At 32.8% G+C, this 9349-nt stretch overlaps 2 protein-coding genes across 5 annotated transcripts; one reads left to right on the forward strand and one right to left on the reverse strand.

Moving 5' to 3' along the window:
- Positions 1-24: 24 nt before the first annotated feature.
- Positions 25-5876, reverse strand: sni (SDR family oxidoreductase sniffer). 2 transcript variants are annotated; one of them, XM_033484972.2, is made up of 6 exons: positions 3662-3802; positions 3065-3590; positions 2862-2968; positions 1432-1622; positions 1104-1256; positions 25-703 (listed from the first exon to the last, which is right to left on the reverse strand). In XM_033484972.2, exons 2-6 carry the CDS (start codon positions 3073-3075, stop codon positions 479-481), a joined length of 687 nt encoding a protein of 228 aa, XP_033340863.1. In that variant the 5' UTR covers positions 3076-3590; positions 3662-3802; the 3' UTR covers positions 25-478. The 2 variants fall into 2 exon arrangements, with proteins under 2 accessions (XP_033340863.1, XP_033340862.1); XM_033484971.2 differs by lacking the exons at positions 2862-2968; positions 3065-3590; positions 3662-3802 and adding exons at positions 4990-5041; positions 5743-5876.
- Positions 3767-8822, forward strand: Trxr1 (Thioredoxin reductase 1). Of its 3 annotated transcripts, none has more exons than XM_033484962.2 (8): positions 3767-3914; positions 6481-6704; positions 6785-6915; positions 7005-7234; positions 7310-7524; positions 7597-7779; positions 7909-8267; positions 8345-8822. In XM_033484962.2, the coding sequence occupies exons 1-8, from the start codon at positions 3767-3769 to the stop codon at positions 8472-8474; spliced, it is 1620 nt and encodes a 539-aa protein (XP_033340853.1). In that variant the 3' UTR covers positions 8475-8822. The 3 variants fall into 3 exon arrangements, with proteins under 3 accessions (XP_033340853.1, XP_033340855.1, XP_033340854.2); XM_033484964.2 differs by lacking the exon at positions 3767-3914 and adding an exon at positions 5471-5669; XM_033484963.2 differs by lacking the exon at positions 3767-3914 and adding an exon at positions 6014-6147.
- The last annotated feature ends 527 nt before the right edge of the window (positions 8823-9349 follow it).

Genomic DNA, 9349 nt, shown 5'->3' on the forward strand with positions numbered 1-9349 from the left:
CAAAATGAATAAGAAGACTGTTCATGAAGTCATAATTGTCTTTATTTCTTTTGAAAATAATTATACTTAACATTTATAATGCTGAGACATCTGTGTGTGTTTTGAAATAAAAATATTACATAAAGTAGATATTATAGCTTCTATATTATAGCTCTATATGAATTTTTATTTAATTTAACATTTTCCATTTATTATAGGCTGTGTACAGAGTATTTAATTGCGAAGTAGAATTTATTATCCTTACTATGATATTCATTTTTGTCAAAATTTTTGTTTAACACAGTACATATATTTAATACAGTACAAAATATTTGCATTTAATGTATACAAAGAGATTAAAATTATATTAAGTTGTACAGATTTCTTAGAGGAGAATGTTTATAAAAAAAAATGTAAAATAAAGAGTAACTCTACATGAAAATATCGTCCATAGCTTTTATAATATTTTTAAGTTTTAACAATTAGACACTTTCAATAACTACCAAGGTATCATTTTTCCATCGTGTTGAATGAAACAGCCTGTATGTTCTTCAGTTAATGTGCCTAATGTGTTCAAGATATCATTTACACTGGTATCAACATCTATTGGTGCATTGGACCCACCTAAATTTGTACGCACCCATCCTGGATGCAAGGAAATTACTAGAATACCATCATCCTTGAAATCAATACTCATTGACTTTGTTGCTGCATTGAGAGCTGCCTAGAAATTAGATAATGTCTAGTAGTATATGATTTTATTAACCTTTAGATAGCTGGTATTTTTCCATTAAAAACTTGAATCCTTTTAGAGAATGGCCAATATAGTGTTCAAGCCGGCTCTCTAAAGGTTAAAATATCTAATTATACGGAATAATATGTAAGAAGCATATGATCAGAACATTAATCTCATTAAAAAAATAAATAGAAAAGCTATCACAGATATAACTTTACAGTATGTTAATTATAGTATGTTAAAAAGGTTTATTATAGTATATTAAAATAAAACAAGATTTGCGGATTGAATAAAGATTTTAACTATCTTTACATCCCAATTTTAATAAATGAGGAAGAATATATGTGATCATGAATAATACAAACTATTTGAAATCGATAAATATTACCTTACTACATCTGTAAGGATAAAATCCACCTATTGTGTTATCTGCAATGCTTCCAAGGAGAGAGCTCATATTAATCACAGCAGACCTGTTGACACTCATATGTGTCTTGTCATCGCATTTGTTGGCTGCTACTTTTAGTAGTGGTAAAACCGCCTTGACATTTATAACATTTACATATTTATATAAATTATAAGAGACCATAATTTAAAATTGACTAGACAATAGCTCCAAAATTATTTAACGCTTTTAACAACTTAATATTCTGTTAAATCAAGCCATTTATTGTCACTCTGTGTTATTATCGTGTAATTTTGTGAAATAGACTTACTTTTGTTAGCATAAGTGGCACCACTATATTTATGAAAAATGTTTTTGTGATATGATCTTCTTTCATAAGATTGAGTCTTGTGAATTTTGGGCTGAATCCAGCATTGTTGAACAAAACATTTAGTCCATCAGAATCCACTTTCTCACTAACAGTCTTCACTATTTTGTCATAATCTTTTGGGTCGGTAAAATCTTTAAACAAATAAGGTAAATATTAGTATAAGATTGTATAGTGATATCACAAAATTTGAATCTTTGACGCTTTAAAAGCTATTGAAATCGTATTTTTGGTAGAAAATTAATTATTAAATGTAGAAATTATTTTGTTAACACGTTAAACGCCAGATCTACTTCGCCTTTCTTTCCGTTTAGCCTGCGTTATTCTGTAAAACCTACACAAATACCATGTTTTAATAATACTCAGTAAAATTTTTTTTAGTAACAAGGAATATTTAGATATATTCTTTTAGAATCGTCAAATTATTTAAAATTTATTTATACACAAGAACATAATTTTTTAAATTCTATATCGTTAGTCACCGATTCGAACGGAAAGTATAGTGTCAATCGTCGGTGACTGAACGTATTAATATTTTTTAGAAACGTAGTTAGAAGATAAAAATAATACTATAACGAATCTTTATTCATTTGTTAATTTTAAATGAACTGTAAAAACTGTTTTTATGCCCTTACATTATTTATCTTTGTTTATAGCCCAGTGCATCCTATCTTGTATTATTAATATTAAAAAATTTTTATTTAATTTATATATACAAACTATTTACTTCTACTGAATAAAATTGTTCAATATTAATGTGTTTTGTAATTTACTTTCAGTTACATTTGTAAAAACATTAATTTGCAATAAAAGCGGCTACATCTTAAAATTACACAAGTAAAAATTACACAAAATTAAAAAAATAGATTTGTTTTGAATATTTCGGTGACTAACCGGGCGACAGCTCGGAACGAAAGGGATTTACTTCCTCAGAAATGGGGGAGGTGTCGCTACCAAGGTAATTAACGTTATACTTCCGGTAACTCAAGATGCGGTCTTTTGAGTTGTTTCTTACATAAAACCTCCTTCATTTTTTTTTAGTTGGTACGGGAGGCGCTTTTAAATACCTCAAAAGTATGTTTAGAGATAGAAGTCTCTACCCATAACAACTACGGCGCCTTCTTTAACCTTCTTGTATTTACATAACGTTGAAGGGTTTTACTAATAAGAGAAGGAAACCGTATGGCATGTTATCGCTAAAAATGATTTGAAAAGACAACTTTTGAAGAAAGAGTTATTTTTCTCGAGACTTAAAAAATTGCTTCGAAGGATCGTTTTTACAGTCATTTTTTGAATTACTTTAGCCGTTATGTTATTTTATGTACAGAATAAGACGGTAAACGATTGTAGTGCATTGCTTATAGTATATTTACAGTGAACTTTCTGCTTTGACACTATAGTCCCGGTGCTGATCAATACAACAAAGTTTTTCATATCGCGGCAACGTGAACAGTATTTGTTGCTTCTCGATTTTATTCCCCTGGAAATATTAAATATGTAACTTTTACTTTTGTTTCATTCAATTAAAATCAACGGTGTTTAAATAGATCTGGTAAGTTATAATATGATTAATTACTTCGTTGTCATCTGTCGTTCGGTGTTCGTAAATAATTGATCACATGGCAGTAGTTTTATCTTTCTGCACTCATCTTATCAGTAGAGATTAATACAAATGTCACAGAAGATTACGGGAATAAATTCTTTGTTACATAAAATACAATATATAATTCAATTTAATAAAATTTATATTTGCGACGTGCATGATCATCCAGTTCGCCACTTGCTATTACAGTAAGACATAATTCTATTCTTTATCTTGTCGTAGTGATCATTAAATATTTTCAATTAATGCCGAATACTTTGAATTTTTCTACAATAATAACTTGAATATTTTAATATTATCATTTTACGCCTGGTATGTTTCCCTTTTCTATATAAAAGTCCATTGTCCAGAATGTGCGTTCTACTTCCTCTTTCTTAATGTTTTTCACTTTACAATTTCCGGAACTGTTTACGAGTATAAGTATCATGTTTTTCTAATAAACTATCTCGATCGTACTGGTTCAAGGTTGAACTAAGCAGCACTCTATCCATTAGAAACGCTGGAACACTTGCTATCAGAAAGAAAATCAACACGTATCGATTGGAGCGGTCCCACTGAAATTTTACCTACTTTTCCGATATAAATCGCTACTTTATAGCAACGAGATCCTTAGCTCGTGTGAATCGGTAGTGAACAATCTCATCGTGGAAAACATCTGCGCAGGATTCTCGCATCATGAGATCGCGTAGCTCGAAGAAGAAGAAATCGTGGTGTTTTAGCTGCCGAGAGGAACCGCAAACCGAAGATTCAGATTTTAGTGATCAAGAGGCGAAAGATCGTGCGGCTATTCCGAACGAAAATGTCGAAAAACGAGATAGTGTGGGTAAGCGCAAAAAATCATTGTACGTCTACTTTTCTTTAAAGACGAGTTACGCAGTGCAAACACATCTTTATCATAGGATCTTTCGGTCGATAAATCAATATAACTGATTTCTTCATAAATAAACAGTAGATAGCAGCACTTATATTGGCCACAAAATAATTAAACAAAATAAAATAAAATTATAGAAAAAAAGATACTAATATCAACTTTATTTCTGATTTAATTATAATGAAAATTGCGCTTTGCAAAATTCTTATTTATCTTAATTATAAGGTTAACGGACTTATAGTGATTGACTTCAGAGCCGTCCATAGACCACACGTATAATATATGTTACTGCGTTAGTGCACAAAGTTAACTGCATCGGCGATTAACTATCTCTGTTATCAACTATTTCGATAATTACGTTCAATATTTCTCACAAGTTCTAGCAATTATCTTCATAAAAATGATGTGATCTCGATTGAAATTTGTCGTATCATTGTCTGCTCAACGAATCTTATATTGTCAAACATATTGTATTTCCAGATTCTCATATCAGTTTAAATGGTAAATCATTTTGAAGGCCATCGAATTTTATTTCTACATACTTTTCCTTACTGAAACGTATACTGCATTTTTTGAGGATGTATTTAAATATTTATCAATCCTATTTGCTTTTTTTGTAAATCGTTATTGTCAAATTACGATCAGTTATACGTTGCGCGTAAAAACGTAGTAATGAACGTATGTATGTAATTCATAATAATTATAATTGTATTATTTCTTATCGTAATTTTTAATTCACCATACAGTTACATTATTTGAATTATATTAATATCAATTTACAGAAATTCAATAAGAGATCAAAGCCATTATTGAAAGTCACAAAAGCTAAATTAATTGAATTTGTAGTTATAATATATTAACATGTCCTAGTAAAATACAATGAAGTGTTAATCAAGCTGAAACGCAATGTTTAAATTGAGCATGTAGAGATTTTATTGATATCATAGAATGCATAACATAGTTAAAAATAAATAGTTAATCTAGACATTCTACTTGAAACTATTTATCAATGTGATATCATACGTACCTGTCTCAATGATATGAACATTTCTCGATACCTCAGCAATTGCTGTTAATTCCTGGAAAAAATAATGATTTTTCTCATCATAGTCAAGAAGTTTCTGTAGAATGTAATGGGTGCCACCAATTAAATTTTAATGGAGTACAAGTCCTTGAAACTATCGAACTTACGAATGATGCAAGGAATCTATAAATTATTCAGAAGCATGTATATGTTAGATTGGAACCGCAAATTATGGTTGCAAAAATATGAAAATTTAAAAGTCGTTTGAACAAAAAAGGCACATCTTATGCCATCAGTAATAGTTTTCATGAGAGTCGATCGGTAAGAAATTCTAAATCGGAACAGTGTCGGTGAACCGGTTTCTAAAGCCCGTTCTATAACGAAATCCGCGATGACTTGCACACCACTACACAGTTACTTGCGTAATCGAACAACGTGCTTTGTATGAGTCACTATAAATCGCACTTAAAACTCGCGTGCTTGTAGCAACCGTATAACAGATGGCGGTGAATGAACGAAGTCGGCGTCAGTTCGCTCTTGTCTTTCAGTCGCAAGAAATCTTCCTCCAGTCGTGGTGTGTTGAGTTGTGAACGTTCTCCAGAAGGAAATATTGTTTAATTCGTTACATTCTCATTTAGTGTGGACGAAATATCGGTAGTGACAGTCAACAATGGCACCGATTGGTAAGTGAAGCTTGTGAAACATACTCGGCCGTTGCGCAATGTCTTTTTCAATTTAGTTTGCGGCTAATCTTACCTTTGCTTTATTCACGTCTCGGCAAGTCGCAAAAATATTCTGTGGCGGTTGCGGCAGGCTCGCCAAGTGTTTCACCAAACCCAGACCCAAACCGCGATTACAGCCAGTGATCAGGATCGACTTCATCGTTGCTCGTAGTTTTGCTTCTTTCAAAGCGTTTTCGACGAAATTTTGTAACAAGTGCGGTTCTCGTGTAATTCTTACAACGTGTGTCGAAAAACACGAGTGTCATCGGGGTGACGTCACGTAGACGTGATAGGCTTCGACTCTCAAGAATCATGGCGACGTTAACACTGCTCGCGAGGCTTGTGTCATTTCGTTTAGCACATGCTAAATTGACTGAGTTACCATGGTCCAGGTGTAGCAAGTTTCCGTCTGGTGGAACAGTAATGGCTTGCTTGTGTAGTGAGTTTCCAGATTCACTGGTACCTATTTGCAAACGGAGCTTAAATTTCATTATTGATAGTCAGCTAAATTGTTTTGTGTTGGCGGCAGATATTTCACCGGCAAGGTTAAAATCGATCGAAGTGATTTAACCATTGATTTAAAAATTAGTTAACATGTATGTCGTTTAGAGAATTATCTCGTACCTATAGAACTTTTCGATCTCGAACTTTCGATATCTTTTTTATCTCTTTTGTGAAAGGAGTAGTGTTATTACATAACCTCTTTTAATTTTCATTTAGTAATGTCTTAGTAATATCCTTATTAATATCCACTATCGTTTTCTTTTTACAGCGGATCAAAAATTCACGTATGACTTACTTGTAATCGGTGGTGGATCTGGTGGATTAGCAGCAGCAAAAGAGGCAGTGAATCTAGGTGCTAACGTTGCAGTTCTTGATTATGTGACACCATCACCACAAGGTACAACATGGGGTCTGGGTGGTACTTGTGTGAACGTTGGTTGTATACCAAAGAAATTGATGCATCAGGCTGCTTTACTTGGAGAGGCTGTCCATGTATGTTGTTTTGTTTTTATTGTGAAAGCTATTTATCATGTTTGAAACACAGTTTGATCTTGGAATCTCAATAATTTTAGGAAGCAACTTTCTATGGTTGGCAATTACCAGACCCAAAAACTATTACAAATGACTGGGAATCATTAAAAACTGCTGTACAGAATCATGTAAAATCTGTAAATTGGGTAACACGTGTTGAACTTAGAACAAAGTAAGTGTTATTATTAAATTCTTATGATTTGGTATATGTAAAATTTAAGTTCCAGTTTTATTATAACGATACTTTCATTTTTGTTATAGAAAAGTTGAATACATCAATGCACAAGGATATTTTAAGGATGAGCACACAGTATGCGGAAAAATGAAGAATGGAGAGGAAAAAACATATACAGCAAAAAATATTTTAATTGCTGTGGGCGGTAGACCAAGATACCCCGACATTCCTGGTGCACTAGAATATGGAATAAGCAGTGACGACATTTTTAGTTTAAATAAAGCTCCCGGGAAAACGCTCGTCGTTGGTGCAGGATGTATCCTTTTATTTGTAGAAATTGCAATTATTACTTTTTTTATATAAGCAATTACTTTTCTTAATAATTAAATAGATATTGGTTTAGAGTGTGCTGGATTCTTGAATGGTTTAGGATATGATGCAACAGTAATGGTTCGTTCCATCATTTTAAGAGGGTTTGACCAGCAAATGGCAAATCTAGTTGCTGCGGAAATGGAAAGACGCGGTGTACATTTCATTTACCAGGCAAAACCTTCGAAGATTCAAAAGCAAGATGATGGCAGACTTCTTGTACATTGGGTCGATAAGGTATGATTCCAAAAAAATTCTGTCAAATAAATAAAGCCTACATAAAACTACATAAATTAAAAATTATTCTAGGATGGACAATCTCATAAAGATGTTTACGATACCGTCCTCTTCGCTATTGGTCGCAGGCCACTTACCCAAGAATTGAAACCCGAAAACATAAACCTCAAACTTGTTGAGGATTCCGGAAAGATTGACGCAATAAATGAACAGACGAATGTTCCAAATATATATGCTGTCGGTGATGTTCTTCATGTAAGTTTATATTTGTTTTGTATATGCATATTTTTTTCCTTATGCGTCCAATATTATTCTGTGTACGAAAGGAGAAATTCCTTAAACAGTTGAGGTAACTGGTGATAGTAAAATATATATGTATTTTAGAAAAAACCGGAATTAACACCCGTTGCTATACATGCTGGACGACTGTTGGCAAGAAGATTATTTGGAAACTCGACTGAACAAATGGATTACGTGAACGTAGCAACAACAGTATTCAGTCCTCTGGAATATGGCTGCGTCGGTCTCAGCGAAGAGACTGCGACTGCAATTCACGGAGAGGATAAGATCGAAATTTACCATATGTATTACAAACCGACAGAATTCTTCATACCACAGAAGGACGTCTCTAACTGTTACCTTAAAGTAGTTGCGCTTAGAGGCGGAGACGAGAGAGTGTTAGGCCTGCACTTTGTTGGTCCTCATGCAGGCGAAGTTATACAAGGTTTTTCTGTTGCTATGAAGTATGTATCGATATTCGAGAACAACCATTATTTTAATTGTTTGCTTGGTTATTTTAATTATTTATCATTTGTTTCAGATGTAATTTAACATTCCCAAAACTGAAAGGAACCGTTGGCATTCACCCAACAGTCGCGGAAGAATTTACCCGTATAAACATTACCAAACGTTCAGGACTTGACCCCAAGCCGCAGAGCTGTTGTAGTTAAAGCGCACAGAAAATGTTAGGGCTGTTACTCAGACTACTGGATATTTAAGTATGATCGTCAGTAAACGTTCTATGTGCTGATTATTTGCCCTGAATCTACCGGAACGGGCTTCGAACCGAAAATATTTTTTTACCGAGGAGTCTTCTGAATTTGTTACAGTATTTTGAACAAGAAATTGTAGAGCAATTTGCGACGTATGGCGTCTTATAACTTATTAGCTTCCTTCGAAGCATGTACTAACTAATCTGCGATGTTATACTTATTGTAATTTTTATAAATACCATTTTCCCGGTAACAATATATTCAGATGTATACATTTGAAAGCAAATAAACAAATTGTTAAAAATATTTCTAATTTGTTTACGATTCATTTAATAATAACGAATAAATGATTATTAGGGAGATGGAACTTTGTATACAAGGTGTATTAAAGATGCGAGTTCACCCGGAACACGTTTATCTTGATGCAAATACAAATTGAAATTCCATTTATTATTTTGTCATTTAAATTTTCAAAATATTAACCCACGCACAGCAGATTATATTTACAACTGTATAATTAACGATGTTTATGACAACATTTGCAGCTTTCCTCATCAATTTTTCAAAACATATTTTTGAAGACATTTAGTGCAAATCTAATGGCCTTTCTGTTGTTCGTAGTGTAACAGCAATTTATTTTATTTAATTACCGAAAAATTAATAATTAAATTAATAATTACACTCGTTCAACATGTCCAGGTAACCGCATTCCGAGGGTTGATCTAGCATTCTGTGATAATAGCTGAAAATCAATGCTTTGGCTTTTGATTTGGCAGTGAAAAGGCCCTGGTCATTTTTTAAACATATGACTCCAATTGATCATCAACGATGAA

The sequence above is a fragment of the Megalopta genalis genome, chromosome 12, assembly GCF_051020955.1.
Source record: "Megalopta genalis isolate 19385.01 chromosome 12, iyMegGena1_principal, whole genome shotgun sequence".
Classification (NCBI taxonomy): domain Eukaryota; kingdom Metazoa; phylum Arthropoda; class Insecta; order Hymenoptera; family Halictidae; genus Megalopta; species Megalopta genalis.